Genomic DNA, 17,759 nt, shown 5'->3' with positions numbered 1-17,759 from the left:
TGTGTTTATTCTTCAGATTCCACATGTAAATGAAATCATAGAGCATTTGTCTTTCTCTGACTTACATTCCGCTTGGCACAGTACCCTCTAGGTGCAACCCTGTTGTTGCAGATGGCAAGATTTCATTCTTCTTATGGCTCAGTAATATTCCATTGTGTATATGTATCACCTCTTGTTTATCCATTCATCCACTGATGGACACCCAGGTTGCCTCAATATTTTGGCTATTGTAAATAATGCTGCAGTGAACATACGGATTCACATGCCCCTCCGGAGTAGTGTTTTGGGTTTCTTTGGATAAATAGCTGGAAGTGAAATTACTGGTTCTTCTTTGTCTCTTGTTATAGCCTTTGTTTTAAAGTCCATTTTGTTGGGGCAAGTATTGCTACCCCAGCTTTTTTTGTTTGTTCCATTTTTATGAAATATCTTTTTCTATCCCTTTACTTTCAGTCTGTGTGCGTCTTTTAATCCGAAGTCAGTCTCTTGTAGGCAGCATATGTAAGAGTCTTGTTTTCTTATTCAGCCATCCTATTTTTTGATTGGAGCATTTAATCCATTTACATTTAAAGTAATTGTCGATAGGTATATAGTTATGGCCATTTATTATTCATATTTTTGATCTTTTTCTCCCCTTCTTAAAGAAGTCCCTCTTATGTCAATTTCTTTTAATACTGGCTTGGCGGTGATGAACTCTTTTAGCTTTTTCTTGCCTGGGAAGTTTTTTATCTATCCTTCAATTCTAAATGATAGCCTTACTGGTTAGAGTAATCTGGTTGTAGATCATTACTGTTCATCGCTCATTATATCCTGCCCATCCCTCTGGCCTGCAGAGTTTCTATTGAAAAGCCAGTTAACAGTCATATGGGAGCTCCCTTATAGGTAACTAATTACTTTTCTCTTGCTGCTTTTAAGATTCTTTGTCTTTAACCTTTGGCATTTTGATTATGATATGTCTTGGTGTGGGCCTCTATGGGTTCATCTTGTTTCGGACCATCCGCACTTTCTGGACTTATATGTGTGTTTCCTTTGCCAGTTTAGGGAAGATTTCTGTGATTATTTCTTCAAATAGGTTTTAATTTCTTTCTCTCTTCTTCTGGTACCCCTATGATGCAAATGTTGTCTTTGATATTGTCCCAGAGGCTTCTTAAACTGTCCTCATGTTTTGGATTCTTTTTTCTTGTTACTGTTCTGATTGAATGTCCTCTGCTGCCCCATCCTCTAAATCACTCCTTCAATCCTCTGCTTCATCTAATCTGTTGATTTTCTCCAAGATATTCTTTATTCCAGTTATTGTATTCCTTATTTCTGACTGCTTCTTTTTGATGTTTTCTATCTCCATTTTTATGTTTTCTATATCTTTGTTAAAGTTAGTCTACTCTTCCCCTAAGTTAATTGAACATCCTTGTAACCAGTGTTTTGAACTCTGCATCTGGTAGATTGCTTACTATCTCCATTTTGTTTAGTTCTTTTTCTGGAGCTTTGTTCTCTTCTTTCATTTGGGACAAGTTTCTTTGTCTTTCCATTTTGGCTGAGTCCGTGTTTGTTTCTATGTATTAGGTACGCCTGCTATCTCTCCCAGTCTTAGTAGAGTGGCTTTACAAAGTAGGTGTCTTGTGGGGCCCAGTGGCATGGTCTCTCTGGTCACCTAAGTAGGGTGCTCCAGGTGTGTCTTTTGTTTGGGTTGTGTATGCCCTCCTGTTGTAGTTGAGCTTTGGTTGATGTTTGCACGTCATTTATGAGAGATTGACCCTCGGGTTGATTGGTTGTGAGGGCTGCCATAACTATAGTAGAGCAGCTGTAGGGGCTGGCCCTATGTAGCAGGATTCACTTTATGAGGGCTCTGGTGCCTTCCCATTCTGCCCTTTGGGTGTGTGGTCCTCAGCTGTGGCCCCAGGTGGTGCTCCTGCTCTGTTGAAACTGGCCACCAGGCATGCTGGACCCTAGACCTTCTAGGAAGGGCCTTGCTACAGGCCAAATTCAGCCACAGCCTGTGCCCTGCCCTAGGCCACTTATGAGCCACCAAACAATTTGCAGATGGCCGTCACCAGAGGCCAAGAGAGGCCAAGCCAGGAACCGAGGCTGGCTGCCATTAGTGCCAGGCTTGAGACTACTCAACAAAAGGTACAGGGTACACCGAGGCCAGATGCAAGAGATCTGCAGCGTGAACCTCAAGACAGGCCATTTGTATGGAAAAGCCACTGGAAGGAGCTTGGCTGGGCCTTCAAATTGGGAGGGGCAGTTCTCAGGAAATCACTTGGGCTGGGCGAATGGTGTTAGCCAGGGTGATGGAGACTCAGACTTAGTGTCTGCCTGTGCCTGCAGGCTAGGTCGGGAAAAGACTCAGAAAAGGAATAATGGCTTCTGTCAGCACTTCTTTCTGGGAGAAAGCCTACCTTCTGGCCTTTGCTCTGAAGTCAGACAATTCACTTCCTCCCATAGGTTTCTGGCACCTTTCAAACTGCTGCCCCAGTGCTGGAGCTCAGAGTGAGTGAGTCTGTCACCGAATAGGTTCACACACAGGCCCTTCAAGAGGAATGCCCGGTATTCCAGCTGCCCTCCATCTCACTCAGCCACAAATTGCACTGTTTTTCACAGCCAGAGTTATGGAGACTTCTCTTCCTGGCACAGGAATCTTGGGTTAGGGAGCCTGGTGTGGGGCTGGGACCACTTGTTCCTCTGGAGAGACCTCCACAGCATAGATATCCCTCCCAATTTTTACTCGCTACAGGAAGATGTGAGGCTAGCCTGTTTTGCGTCTCCACCTCTCCTACCAGTCTTAGTGTGGCTTCTTCTGTATGTCCTTAGTTGTAGGACTTCTGGTTTAGCTTGATTTCAGGTGATTCTCGATGATAGTTGTTCTGTAGCTGTAGTTTTTGATGTGATCATGAGAGGAGGCAAGCACAGCGTTCATCTGCTCCACCATCTTGACCGGAAATCCTGATTGAATGTTCTCTTATTTTTTAATTTGAAATCTTTGTAAATTTTGGATATCAGTCCTTTATCAGATGTCTTTTGCAAAATGTTTCTCCTAGTCTGTGGCTTGTCTTTTTATTCCTTCTTTAGTGTCTTTTTTAGAGCAGAAATTCTTAACTTCAGTGAAGCCCAAATTTCCAATTTTTTCTTTCATGGATTGTGCTTTTGGTGTTGCATCCAGACTCATTGACAAACTCAAGGTCACCTAGGTTTTCCCCTATCTTTCTCATTTGCTTTTATTTTGGGGTCCATGAGGATACTTTGTCAGTTAGTTTTGTTGCAAATTGTGTCCCTGGTTTTTTGTTTTGCTGTCTCATTCATCTGTCTTTATGTGGGGATTCAGAGAGAATAAAAAAAATGACACTTTGCCACTACCACCTTCTCAGAACCCTTCTAACCAAGCCTCATTTTAAAGAATCTGCTATATTGAAGTATACTTTACAAATAATAAAAATCACTATTTTAAGTGTATAGTTCGTTGAGTTTTGATAAATATATATCATCAATCATGTGACCAATACCATAGTCAAGATATGAACATTTTCATTACCCCAGAAAGGTCTCCTTCCTCCTTGCAGTCAGTCAGCCCTCCATTTCCCCATCGCCTGTTAACCACTGATCTTCTGTTAGTATAGTTTTGTCTTTATTAAAATTTCATATTAATGGAATCGTACAGTTTTTAGTCTCTTGAGTCTGATCTCTATTACCCAGTATAATGCTATCGAGATTCATCTATGTTGCTCTGTTTTATTGCTGAATAGGATTCCATTATATGGATGTACTGTAGTTTATTTGTTCACAAATTGATGAGCATTTTGGTTATTTGTGGTTTTTAGCTGCCACGAACATTTGTGGTACAAGTCTTTTACAATACATTCTGATTTCTCTTGAGTAAGACTTAGGAGTGAAATTGCTGGGTCATAGACGTGTATATTTATTAAAAAGGTGCCAGTTTTTTCAAGCAGTCACTCCATTTTACATTCTCACCAGCACTGCATATGAGAATTCCACTTGGTACATTCTCATTAATACGTGGTATTCTCAGTGTTTAACTTTTGCCACTCTGTTGCATTTATACTAGTATCTTATTTACATTTCCCTGGTGATAGAGAATCTTGGACATCTTTTCACTGCTTGTTAGACATTTGTATCTCTTCTTTTATGAACTCTCTGTTGAGAATTTATGCCCATTTTTTAAATTTAAGGTATTTTGTTGTTGTGTTCTAAGAATTCTTTATATATTCTGGATATCCTTTGTCAGATACATTGCAAATATTTTCTCCCAGCTGAAAATCAAAAGTTTCAAATTTTAATGAAGTCGTTTATCACTTTTTAATTTTACGTTTTGTGCTTTTCATGCCATAAGTCGTTGCCGACTCTAAGGTTGCAAAGATTTCCCCTAGGATTTTATTCTAGAAGCTTTATAGTTTTTAATTTAGATCTCTGATCTATCTTGAATTAATTTTTGTGTGAGGTGTGGATAGGGGCTAGGGTTTTTTCTTAGGGATAATTTGTTGCTCCAGTATCATTTATTATAAAGACCTATGGCACATTTGACATAAATCAGAAAACTCTGTATGTGAATTCTGAATTCTTTATTCTGTTCCTTGGTCTTTTTCTCTATCCTTATATAGTAGCACACTGGCTTGATTATTATAGCTTTATGTATAATCTTGAAAACTGGTAGATAAATCTTCCAACTTCGCCCATCTTCTTCAGTATTCTTTTGACTAGTCTTTTTTATATTCATATAAAATTTTAGAATCAGCTTGCAAATTCAAAGCCTGCTGGAATTTTGATTGGCATTGGTTGAGCCTATAGATTAATATGGGAAGAATTGACATCTTAATGCTGAGTTTTCCGATTTATTAATGTGGTATATCACTCTGTTTATCTAGGTCACTTTTAGTTTCTTTAAGCAATATGTTATAGTTTTCAGTAGATAAGTCTTATACTTACTAGTATTTCATGTTCGTGGATACTATTGTTAATTATTTTTCTTTAAACTTAATCTAAGTGTTTTAGAAATGCAATTGATTTTTATATCCTTATCTTACATCATGCAACCATAATAAATAAACTGAGTTAGTTATGTGCACGGGTACTAGGGAGAGTGAAATTAAAACAGGTATGTGAAGGGGGTGAGGTGGCAGGAAAGGACCCTCCCAGTGTGCCCAGGAATGAGGGGTTTCCTGGCACGTGGTACTCTCAGTGCTGTAACTGAGACAGTGCCAGACAAACCAGGACCTCCAAACCCTATCTCTCCCCTTTATTCCTATAATCCTAAAACAATCACCATTATCATATATTTTCTCTGTTATTTTTCTTTGTGCATCTTCTTAAAAATTTTATCATTGGCGTATATATTATGCCTTGTGTATTTCTTGTAACGTCGTAGTGAGAATTTTTCTCATCCTCCATACCACCTTGTGTTCACTGACGGCCATCTATCACCAAGTGAGCTAAGGTCTGGAATGGCAGACTGGTGGAACCTCTAAACCACAGGGGAGAAGACTCCCTGGGAGAGGATCATCTGCCAGGTAGGAAAGAATATTGAACTCCTGCCTGAGGTGGAGGTGGGCTTGAGTAAGCATTCAGGGTTTCTTGAGGGTTTCCTCCGTGGTGCTGGAGAATGACTGGCTCAGGAACCATGACAGACATGTCACCTATCCTTTTTCTGCTGACATTCCAGTGGGAATGGTCAACAGTGGACAGGTGAGTAAGAAAAATGGTGACAGGTGCTGTGAAGAGGATGAAATGCTGTGAAATACGAGGAGGGTATGCTGGTGTCAGTGTGCAGGGGTGGGGACAAGGGGCCCTTTGAAAATTATAGGCAGGGAGGGACTCTCCTAGGAGGGGTCCCCTACACTGAAGGCCAGATAAGAAGGATCCAGCCATGGGAAGAATATTTCAGGCAGAGGAATGAGCAGCTACGCAGGCCCAGGGGGATGGGTTAGTGTGAAGTGTTTGTGGAGCAGGACAAGGCTCAGGGGCAATGAGAGTGGGAGAAGGGCAGGTAATGAGGTTGGAGGGGACCATAGAAGAGGGCCAGATGCTGTCAGCCCCGTGAGATCTGACACCCTTTTCGATCACAAGGGTGACCTCACCCCTGCCTGCCTTGCCTGCTTTACCTCCCAGTCAGAACTGCCGTCTCCACCATCCTACTAAGTAACCAGTTCTTGCTCCTGGCATCTGCTCTGGGCAGCCAGGGCTCCCTGCTCTATTTTATTTTTATTTTTATTTTTATTTTTATTTTTATTTATTTATTTTTATTTTTTAGGCGAGGCAACGCTTGGTTGACCTCACAGATTGCAAGGACCTTGTCAGCTTACAATCCCTTATTTTTAAAAAATTTTTACGCCTATAGCACCTGGTCTTCCTAGGTGGTCTCCCATCCAAGTACTAACCAGGCCCGACCCTGCTTAGCTTCCGAGATCAGATGGGATCTGGCTCGTTCAGAGTAGCATGGCTGTCGACTGGGCTCCCTGCTCTAATACAGATGTTGCTCCCTCTGACTGGAGTGCCTTCTCCATACTCTTGCTAATACATCTGCACACTCACATTCCCCCTCCCACACCAATAACCCTGCATATAGTTGCCTCGAAGAGTTGTCTTCTTGAGCACACGCTAGCTGAGGCATGTCTGTCCCTTCGTGGGTTGCTGAGCGTCCCTGTAGGACATAGCTTGTTTCCGGGGTGCCTCATACACAGTAGGCTCTTAATAAAATGCCTATTGTTATATGAACAAAGGTCAGAAAGGGATACTATTTTAAGAAAGATTTTTTTAAAGCGCAGTTAAAAAGTAAACAAGGGAACTCTTATAACTAATAATGCAGCTTTAAAACAATAAGATTTACCCAAAAGAACTTCCATTAGATTTACTAAATTTCTATTGAGAGTAATTATTTGTGAGTATGGTAAGGTTTTTGTTTTGTTTTTCGGCCAGTTTCCTAGGTTATTTTTAAACCCCTGTTCGTGTGCTTTGCGCTTGTAGGTCAGATACATCTTGGGTTAAGCTTGATTTCATTTTCCGGATATGTTTATATGTTTCAGATAATACCCTGTTATATTTCAAATGCAACAAATTACTTTGGTCGTATAGTTGATAAACATGTGGATCTTTATGCAACTCTTAATGCTGAAATGAAGGAGTATTTTGAGGATTCCAGTAATAAAACAACTGTTGAAAAGGTGGAGAATTTTGGATTATATGGATTAGCAGAAAAAACACTTTTTCACAGGTAGAATGCCTGTTTATTTCATCTTGAAAAGTTATGAAGCACAAAGTGACTTAAAATGATATTGAATCCCTATTTTCACCTCTGTCCATTGGACCCAGTGTTCACATGCTAGGCCTCCTGCCTCCCAGGAGGATGGTGGCAGGGTTGTGACCCCCAGACCCGAGACACAGTTCTATACCTGGGACTTGTACTGACCCCGGGCTCCTGAGCACAGAGCATGGATGATGGTGTCGCATTTTATACAGTTGTGGAGCTGTCACCCTGTGCCATATACGTGTGTGTATATATATATCTTTAAGTTACTTAATTTTTATAAATCTTAGAAAATGAGCATTATTCCCATTTTACAGATAAGCAGACTGAGCCTTGGTGAGGCTGCGTAATATGTCTAAGGTGAGCTCACTAAATGGCATGGTGGTCCAACCCTGGCAATCCGACTTACCTACCTGTTTGCATCCACTTTTCTTGAATGCTACACCTGACTCCACTTGTTTGAGAAACTTGAAAATATTAATTTACTATGTTAATTTTTATTGTGTTGTATGATATTCTATTCAAAAGTACTACACATTTTTTATACTTAGGTATACTTTAATAAACCTTTGCTAACTGCTCTCGACAGCTCTAGTTGTTTTATTTCTAGTATGGGGTAAAATCATGCAGTTAGGCTTCTTTTTATATGTTTTATATTTAATGGGTAAGTCGAGGCAAAGATTATTTTCATTTTAGAATCTGTGTTAAACTGATGTCACTATTCTCCAGGGTTCAGGTGTTGGAGATGAGCCAGAAAGAAGACACTTGGGCCCCGGATAATGTCCTTGTAAAGTTTATAGATGAAGGCAGGACTGGACTTGTTACAAAAGACCAACTCCTGCATCTCCCAGAAAATTTCCACAACCTGCCCCCGCAAGCTGTGGAGTTTATTGTTTGTAGAGTGAAACCCGCTGACAATGAAATCGAATGGAATCCAAAGGTGAATTTTTTTGGCTTTTTATAGTTTGTTGACTTTTAGAATAAATTTAACCTAGAATATACACAGAATTAAGGTTTATTTGGTTGAATATTCAGTTTGTGTGAAGTGCTTCATGTTCCCAAACAGTGAGAGCACAGTCCACGTGGATCCCTTCTGGTGCGGGGATGCACTTAGGGCCGCTCTGCACAGACCTAGCTCTGAACCCTCAGTGGGACCAGGCACCCTTGCTCGCCAGGTGTGGGTTGCCATCATTATCATTAGAACTCACGAACTTAGAATTGGTGTAAAATATGTGTTGTATTAAAATAAATTGGCTGTTAGGTTAAGAATAAATAGCGTAAGCACCTTTTTTGCAAAACTATATAGCATATGCAGAATGAGGTGTTTTCTTAAAGCTGCTGATAAATTACTTCAGTGTGTTTTTTAGGTTACTAGGTACATTCATCATAAAATTATCGGAAAACTGCATGATGCAAAAGTGATACTGACTTTAGGAAATACGGTTTGGATTGATCCAATGGTAAGTATGCAGTTTTCCTAAAATAAAACGTGTTTGAGGGGCCCCTAAAAATAATCCAAATTATTCTAACCTGTTGCTTGAATAACTGTTTTCTCACATAAATGGAGGCTCATTTGGGGCTCTGAGTTTTTTGTTATTTGGGTCACGAATTTGGCGGGGGTTTATTTTTTTAAGGGAATCTTTTACATTGTAACCCAGTGCTCACAGGTGCGTGTATGTGTAACCACATACATCTACACACATGATTGAGGCGGAAGCGCCACGAAAATGTCCTTCCTATGTGTGACAGTCCCTAATGTTTACAATTCTGTTCAGTTCCACATTTTCAAGTGTTGGTTGTGTACCGATTTCACGGTCTTCTGTCCACATAGGTGAGGAAGCCCCGGGCCATTGACTGTCCCTGCAACGGACAGCACAGGGCTTCATTCGTCTATTTGTAAATGAGCTTAAAGCCCCGGCATGTGATCGGTGATGTTGAGAGTTCTGGTCCTTGGGCTTTCAAAGATAGGTTTTATCATGTTCACGGTTTCTACCATATTCATTCACCAGATATTGAGCGAGCACCTACTGTGTGCTCAGACCTATACGAGACACTTGGATTCCCTTTGTGAACAGACTCCTGCCCTGTGGAGCTATTGGGGGTTGGGGGGGACAGTGCTGAGACGAGACAGGACCGTGTAACTAAGGGACCTCAGTGTGTCCCTTCTGGTGCTGGCGTCGTCCCCTCTCTGCTTGTGCCTCAAGAACTCTACTTTTCAATGGAAAGTTTTTTTTCTATTAGACTTAAATCTTAATTATCATGATCATTTGTAAGATTTAAAGGACTTGAGTTCATAAAAACTACATTGCTGGAAGTTATTTTCGTAAGATTGGAAAATCCTTAAAACTTTACAGGGAGTTTGGGTTGGCTATAACCTTTCAGAATAAGAGGAGAAAATGATTTTTAGAAGAGACAGCAGAGATTACCAGTGCAGGAAGAGATTTGGGGGGTCTAAGCTGATGCTGTAATAGCAAATATTGTAGTTCTTTATTGGAGGAAAAAAGGAAACTTTATTAAGCAGCAGTTTGAAAAACTATAGCTAAGAGAATGAAGCAAAATAAATAAATAAATAAAAAGAAAGAAAAAAAAAAAAAGTCAATTCTGTAGATATGCCTATCACAGCCCAAAGCATAGTGTGTCTACGGCATTGAGGGAGGTAGAGTCCTGGGTGGGGGCCTGCGTGTTGTCCTGCACCCAGACCAGCTTGTTCCAGAGTGGAGAAAGGCGCTTTCACCAGTTCCAGATGGGGGCACATTCCCAGGGCTCACTTAGGATGGCGCCCCAGCCAGTGCCAGCCTGGCCCACCCTCCCCCTGCCACGAAAAGGACACCCAGGCTGCGTGTGCATCTCCCGTTAACAGGATTCAGACTGTTGCAGATTTTCGTGACTTACTTAATTTTAGTGTAAATCAAAATGGGTGAGAATGTTTTGGTCGCAGAAAAGACAAGTGGAGGAAACTGTCCAGAGCACAGGATGTAGGACTCTGGTGGAGAGTCTTTCTGGGCGCCTGAAGACCTTCCTTGTAACGAAGAGGTAAAAAGTACTTAGGTAAAAATCAGAAAACTCTAGGACTCGTGTGTGGTTACAGCGTTATGGATTGGTCTTGTCTGGGGGCTTTATTCCAGGATTCAGTCTTGGCCCCAACCAAGACCTGATATTTCTGCAGTGTGGGACTGGATCTGGAAGATTCTGATGTAATCTTGGTTATGAAATGATCCAGATGCCACAGCAGGAGGCGCTTGCACATTGTGGCACGTGCCCAAGTGCATCAGACATCACAGAGCTAATTCATTTACAATTCAAAGTACGGTTCCTGAAATTGTTTTATTTTTTCTTTGATTCAAGGTACACATTACAAAACTCTCAAATCTGAAAACTTCCGTCATTGATTACAATGTTCGAGCTGAAATTTTGTCAATGGGAATGGGCATTGATAATTCAGAACATATAGAACAACTGAAACAGTTATACGAAGGAGCTAAAACGCCAGCTTTTGAAGAAAGCCTAAGCCAAGACCTGTAAGTGGATTTTTGTCACCCTTTTGGAAAAGGAAGAGCCGTTTTGTGGAAACATAACTCACAAATGTTACATTTTTTTTTTTTTTTGAAAGTAGAATAGGTTAATGAGTGTCCATGTTCCTATCCAGAGTCAATAATTGCCAAGATTTTGGGACTCCTTTTTTTTTATCCAGACCTCAACCCTCTCTTTTGTTTTTGGAGTGTCATGAGACAGATTCTTCTTACAGAATGAATTTTCGTTAGCTTTTTATTGACAGTTAGCACACATACAGAAAAGTACGTATATCATAAGAGTAGTTTGGTGGATTTTCTGAGCACAGAAACTAGCCCCAGATCAGAAACAGGGCACTGCTCCGAGCTGGCTCCTCCCTCCCAACGTGGAAAAGCATGGATGGCTCCTCCCTGGTTTGTCCTCTGAATGGAATCCTGCAGTGTGTCTCTTGTATCTGGCTTTTTTCGATCAGCATTATTTGTGAAATTCACCCATAGTGTGCATGTAGCCGTGGATCATAAATTCTCATTGCTGCATTATATTCCATTGTATGAATATACCATGATTTATCTGCTCATTCTCCTGTCAGTGGGAGAAAACATCCAATTCTGGGCTGCTTCAAGAGGTATTTCTGATGGACTAGAATTGCTGAGTCCTAGTTCAGAGCTACTGCCTAGCAGTTTTCCAGATTGGCTGTACCCATTCACACTTCCACGAGCAGTATGAGAGACTGTGAAAGCCACTCTGAAAACGTACACTGAGCAGGGGAAGGGTGACACAGCATGTGTATCCAGCAGAGAACTTGAATCAAGAATTCCTTCCAATTAGGACGAAATTGCAGACACCTAGTAGAAAACTGGGCAAAGGACTTGAATAGACACTTCATAGTGTCCAATTAATTAATTGCCCACTAATACATAAAAAAGTGCTTGAACTCATTAGTCAAATTAAAACCACAATGTTATAATACCACCACATACCTATCAGAAGTGAAAGAAAATGCCAAGTGTTGGGAAGGATGTGGAACAAATAAATGCATTTTAAAAACTTGACTAGCAGAGCTATTGCATCTAACAAAATTAATAGTAATTTCTTAAATTGCATGTGTTTTTTGTGTTAAAATATATATAACAAAATTTCTCATTTTCATTTGTTTTTTCCAAATTGTAGTAAAATACAGATAAAAATTGTCATTGTAGCTATTTTTAAGCATCACCCATGTTGTAGCATGTATCAGATAAATCAGGGCCAACTCACGTTTTAATGGAGTAGATAAACAGGTTACAAAAATACAGCGTGAGTCAGATGGTAATATGTGAGGGGAAGCAGATTAACAAAATAAGGTAAGGCAGCTTTGGGGCCAAGAGGTGAGTCGTGAGCAAAGACACAGGGGTGAGGCATGGCCCCGGTAGGTATCGGCGAGGACTCCTGTGGGCAGAGGAAAGACTTAGTTATTCCTTAATTCCAGGAACAGGGAGGAAGGTACCGTGACTAGAGCAGCAAAACGGGGGAGAACGCAGATGTAGAGGTGAGAGCAGTCCCGGGGTCAGGTCTTGTTGGCCCCTGTGGCCATTGCAGGGATTAGGCTCCTACTCTGAGGAGGCGGAAACAAGAGGGTTTTGAGCAGAGGAATAACTTAAAAGATTCTTAGCTACTGTGTTGAGAATAGCTGTAGTAGGGGATAAGGGCCGTGCCAAGAGTTCAGGACAGGATGACAGTGGCTTGGACGAGGGTGGTTTTGTGGGGCTGGTGAGGAGTAGCTGGTTTCCAAACAGATTTGTAGTGAGCGTGTGATCTTGCAGAGCCTTGTCAGCCATTCCTAGATGTCAAAAGCTGGGCTGCTGGACAGGAGCCCCAGAGGAGTGGGTGTAAGGTCCCCGGACTGAGCCCTGGGCCTCAAGTATTGAGAGGCGTAGGAGCTGTGGGGACATCGGCGAGGAGCCTGGGGGAGAGGACATCCAGGATGGCGGGCAAGGGAGACAGAGCAGGGAGCCATGAGTTGTGCCAGAGCTGCCGACACCAAAGAAGTGAGTGAGGACTGGAAACTGACAAGTGAATTTAGGGATGTGGACATTGGCGACCTTGAAAGGTTCCTAAATAACTGCTGGAAGTAGGTGAATTTCAAAAAAAAAAACATGGCAAAGATTAAAATAGTCTGTAGTCTGAAGTTTTTAGAGTTTTCTATCTTAATTAAATTGAGTATCTGTGGGATTAGGCTATGCGTTGGTTTCTGCAGACTTTCAGGAAACAAAAACTGCTCTTTTAAAAATGAAGATGTCAACTTCCGTGAACATAGTGCTGTGAGCAGTGCTGAGCGTGTGGCCGGGGTCTGTAGCCTGCCTTACTCCTCTGCTCCCGCCGCCCTGCCCACCGCCCTGCCCGCCGCGGCTCTGGGACCTGAGGGCAGGTGCCACTGGATGCTGTGCACCTGCCCCTTTCTGCTGTCAGTATGTAAATGCACAGAGAAACATGAATGGATAACAAAAGAGAATGGTATTGGAACAGTGGGAATCAGCCATTCTGCGCAGGAAGCTTTGGGAGATGTTTACTGTATTTGCCTGAAGTTGGGACAAAATCAAACAAACAAGATGAGTTTGGTACTTTGGAAAGTGTGCAAGGTCCGAGTGAACTCTGTTCTCTATCAGGAGAAGTAACTGAAATTAATGAAGCCTTTACAGAAAACCCAGGACTTGTCAACAAATCTTGCTATGAAGATGGTTGGCTGATCAAGATGACACTGAGTAACCCTTCAGAACTAGATGAAGTAATGAGTGAAGAAACACACGAGAAATACATAAAATCTATTAAGGATTGAAAATGGACCCCAAATAAAGTAGTATGAAACAACTTAATCTAGCATAGTTGTCTTAAATTAGTGGTGGATAGAAGATTTAAAATAGCAACTTTTAGCAATGCCAGTGAAAAAAGAAACTACAACAATGCTACCGGAACAAAATACCCTTTAACTTTCTAATGACTGCAGATAAACACAATATGCATCTTTTTCACAACACCCAAGATTTTTAGGCTAGACTACAGTTATTCAGAATTCCTGAAATTACTCATGGTAAAATCTGGTTATAAAAAATTATGTAACTCAAGATAACGTTGTTATAATATATAGCCTTATATAATATTGTAGCTTGCTTACATCCGCCTCTGGATTTGAGTCAAAATACTTAATGATCTTTCCATTGGAGATAACTGGCAGTGGAGAAAAGTTTTTGTTTGTTGTGACAGTCGGTGTCAGATGATGAACAATACTATCTTCATTTTGCAATGTACAAGTTTGCTGGTGCTATTTTTATACAGTGAAGCAACAGCGTTACAAGAAAACAAAGTTTAATAATAAAACATTCAACTTTATTTTTAAAAAACGAAGATGTCATTACAGCTTAGGAGAGTTAATAAAAATGAGGATTGATCACTTATGTAGAACACAACAACTGTTGAGCCCCCAGCTCTGTGCAGGGCACTCTGCTGGGTCCCTTTGCACACTCGATTTTGTGGTTGTGCAGGAGTATTGCACACCTGTGGTCGTAAACACAGGTAGAGAGAAGTGCAGAGATCTGCAAGAGCCTGCAGAGGGACCCTGCCTGGAAGAAGACACTCTGTTTCAGGAGCTGGATCAAGAAGCTGTGGCGACGATCTGGACAGAAGCAAGGAGAATGACCATTCTTGCAGCAGATCGGGAAAGAGGACAGATTCTGGGGACCTGAAAGGCCTGCAAGCCATAGTGCTTAGTGATTGACAAACATAGGGGAGTGTGATTCCATAATTCTGAACCCTGGTGACTAAGAGGTTATTGGCACGGTTGACAGTTTCAGGATGCGTTCCGGAGAGCAGCTAGCTGGTTGAGTTGGTTTTGGACATAGTAAATTTAAGGTTATTGAAAGTAGAAGCCTAGAATTCAAGAGAGCATTTGGGGGAGGGCTCCGGTTTCCTGGTGCTGGAGGAGAGTCAGCACTTGGTAAGTGTGTGAGGGGGAAAGAACAGAGCCCAGGAGATGAGTCTAGTGAAGGAGGTCAGAGCCGCGGGGGAGGAAGAGGACGAGTGGTGGAGGGCTGGTGCTGCGCCATGGCGGGGAGTGGGGCGGGGGGGGGCGCCTGAGGAGGGTCCCGGCTCGGGTGGTTGGACATGGGACACTGCTCTCCGCCATTGGAGTCGTGTGTCAATCAGAAGTCCCCTGGAGACATACTCACACCCCTGCCCGATAGGGGCGTGTGTGTGTGTGTGTGCGTGCGTGTGTGTGTGTGTGCACGCGCGCACAGATGTACACGCATTTGCATAGGTTTGTTCCTTTAGGCTTGACTTCTCTCTAAAAGGAGAGACTAATAACATGCACAAAAAATGAATTACATTGTCACCATGAGCAAGGCAACTGGGTGGCTGGGCACCAGGGGTGAGAGGGAGATTTTTACTGCGTAGACCTTTCTATTTATTGAACCACATGAATGTGGTTACCTGCTAAAAAAGCCAAAGGAAACCACCATTTTAGAAGAATGAGGCAGCCTTCTGTGTATGGCTAGAGAGAAAATCTCTGGTTATTAAATACGATAAAATAAGGGACAGAAATGTGAATTTAAATTTCCATGTATTTAAATGTACGTGCGTGTGTTTTAGATAGATACAGGTGGCAATAATTTGCTTTTTTTTTTTTTTATACAAAGACTGTTCTAGAAGCGGACCTAAATTGGTAAGGGGAGTGGGGTATCTCTGGGAAGAGGAGCTGCGAGATTAGGGCTTTTATCTTCATTGAAGTGAGTGGCAGTGTATGTTATTCTCAAAGTTAAATGGTTTGAAAGGACACTTACTTTGGTAAATGAGCTGATCCATCGATCTGATAACATGGATCACTCGTCTACTCTGTGCCTCAAGCAAGAGGCACAGAGCGAACAGAGCTGGCTGCCCTGCCAGTCTTATGTCAATGAACCGTCAGTTCTGGGTGGGTCCGGCTCATGGATGTGAGTGCGCCGCAGTCATTTAGAGCCCTCCTTCATTTTTTTGCTGGGAAGTCCCTATAGAGAGCCAGATTTTGCTGTCTCCTCATCTGGGAGTTGTTAACCTCTGCCTCTTCTGTCCAGGAGACCGTCTTCAGCAGAAGATGCTGCCTGTCTGCAGAGCACGCGGCAAGAGGACGGGGATTCGGGAAGAGGAGCTGACTCCAAGACAAGCTCAGAGAACCAAAAGGATGGTAAGTTATTTGAAAGATGGTTAACTTAAAATTATTAATGCTTGGAAATTTTCTTAATGGCTTTCCACTTTTAGATGAATTGCAGAGAAGGTGACATAAACTGAAATTACCTAACTTCCTATTTTTAACAATTCAGCTTACAGTGTTTTTTTTTTCCCCCTAACTTTTTTTCCTTTTTATTAGTTCAGGTATAATGTTCATTCAGTAAAGTGTACAGTTTTTCAGAATTTTTACACACACACACACACACACACACACACACACACACACACACACACACACATCCATTAACCGCACCTAAATCAAGCTACTGAATATTGCCAGAACCCAGCAGCTTCCTTCAGGCACCTGTCCCATCTGTAACCTTCCCCAGTAACACTGTCCTGACTTCTGTCACCATCACTTTTGCTGAACCGGAAGCATATAGTTTATATTCAACATTATGTGATTATTGCAAGTAGCAGTGGTAATTTTTTTATTGCTGAGTTGTAGTCTATGATATGAATATAACCCAATTTATCCGTTCACCTGTTGATAGATGTTGAGGTTGTTTTCAGGTTTTAATTATTGTTATTAAAGCTTCTGTGAACGTTCTCGTTTAAGTCTCTGGATAGAAGCTTCAAATATTTTAGATTGAGAAATTTAAGTTGCATCATTTCAGAAAATGTTATGTTCAGCATTGGTTCCTTGAATGTACTGGCTACTGTTGCGGAATCATCTTTAGGGGGGTCTTAGCAGGTGAAGATAGCAGAGGAGTCTGGACATTTGTACCCTACGGCCACCAACTGTAATGCGGTTCCTTTACTTTCCCAAGTGTTTAACTGTAATATTTGTCAAAGCCTGTTTTTATTAGTTTTACTAAGTGACGTGCACTTGAATTTTTTAAAATAATTTTTTGCAGCCGTATAGTTGGGTTGCTTATGAAATTTATACTCTTAGTACCGCTTCAGCTAAAAGTTGGCATAAAGTGCAAAAAAAAGTACATGCACATGCACATATTATCAAGTTTCATATGAATAACCTATCGGAAAATTTGCCTTTTTTGTACAGAAACTTTTCCTGAAAACGCTAAAGATGCTCCCATTGACAGAACCACAGAGCCTCTGAAAAGGTATGCGCGCCCATTGTTGGAGTCTGCTTTCCGTCCTTACCTGGTGAGCAGCAGTGATGAGCCCTTTGCTTCTCCTCTAGCTTCCACCCGCAAATAAAATGGTTCCAAAAAGAAGACGCGGTCATATTGAAGATAAGAATAAGGAACGTAAAAGATTACAAATGTAAATATTTTAGAGATAGAGTCATTTTCAGGTAGGTTTATGTATGTCTTATAAAGTAAAATAGAAATAATTTCTGACATTTTTTAGAAAGCTGATTTTATTTCTTTTCGTAAACCCAGTGCCTGGGTAGGAGAGAAGTTTTACTTGGCTGATATGGAGCTGCAGGCCAACATAATAAAAGATGATTGCAAATGCGTAATTAAGAACGACGAACCCATAATCACTCTTGCAAAAGAGAGAAGGGAGTCTTGGTGTCGCTTACTCAAACAGAGGGTGAGTAGGAATTACCTGTGGCCAGTCTTAACAGCCTGAGTGGGTTTTAGTCTCTCATTTAATGCACACTGTTCTATTGAACAGAATCCCAATGTGGCTTTCGATTTTGATCACTGGGAAGAATGTGAAGAGGAGAGCCACTTCTCCAAGGGTAAGGCGGGCGCACCCACTCCCAGGAGAATGGTGGGTCTTGGGTGCCGTGAGGGTGGATCCGCTGATTTGAGGAACGTAGCTTTTGTGGAAATGAGTCATCAGCGTAAAG

At 41.6% G+C, this 17,759-nt stretch overlaps 1 protein-coding gene and 1 pseudogene across 3 annotated transcripts in view; one reads left to right on the top strand and one right to left on the bottom strand.

The window, feature by feature from the left end:
* The window catches only part of TDRD12 (tudor domain containing 12), a 67,087-nt gene that overhangs the window by 46,874 nt on the left and 2,454 nt on the right, over positions 1-17,759 (top strand). For all 3 annotated transcript variants that reach the window (XM_039888612.1, XM_039888610.1, XM_039888611.1), the window contains 9 exons: positions 7,026-7,213; positions 7,976-8,186; positions 8,614-8,706; positions 10,592-10,764; positions 15,841-15,950; positions 17,001-17,061; positions 17,142-17,255; positions 17,344-17,497; positions 17,582-17,648. In XM_039888612.1, coding sequence (XP_039744546.1) covers positions 7,026-7,213; positions 7,976-8,186; positions 8,614-8,706; positions 10,592-10,764; positions 15,841-15,950; positions 17,001-17,061; positions 17,142-17,255; positions 17,344-17,497; positions 17,582-17,648 — 1,171 coding nt within the window. The remainder of the gene's footprint in view (positions 1-7,025; positions 7,214-7,975; positions 8,187-8,613; positions 8,707-10,591; positions 10,765-15,840; positions 15,951-17,000; positions 17,062-17,141; positions 17,256-17,343; positions 17,498-17,581; positions 17,649-17,759) is intronic.
* LOC120623129 (uncharacterized) lies at positions 6,332-6,450 on the bottom strand (annotated as a pseudogene).

Source organism: Pteropus medius, unplaced genomic scaffold (assembly GCF_902729225.1).
Source record: "Pteropus medius unplaced genomic scaffold, Ma_sr-lr_union100, whole genome shotgun sequence".
NCBI classification, from domain to species: Eukaryota; Metazoa; Chordata; class Mammalia; order Chiroptera; family Pteropodidae; genus Pteropus; species Pteropus medius.
The sequence above is the reverse complement of the archived record's forward strand: the minus strand, read 5'-3'. Positions and strand labels throughout refer to the sequence as shown.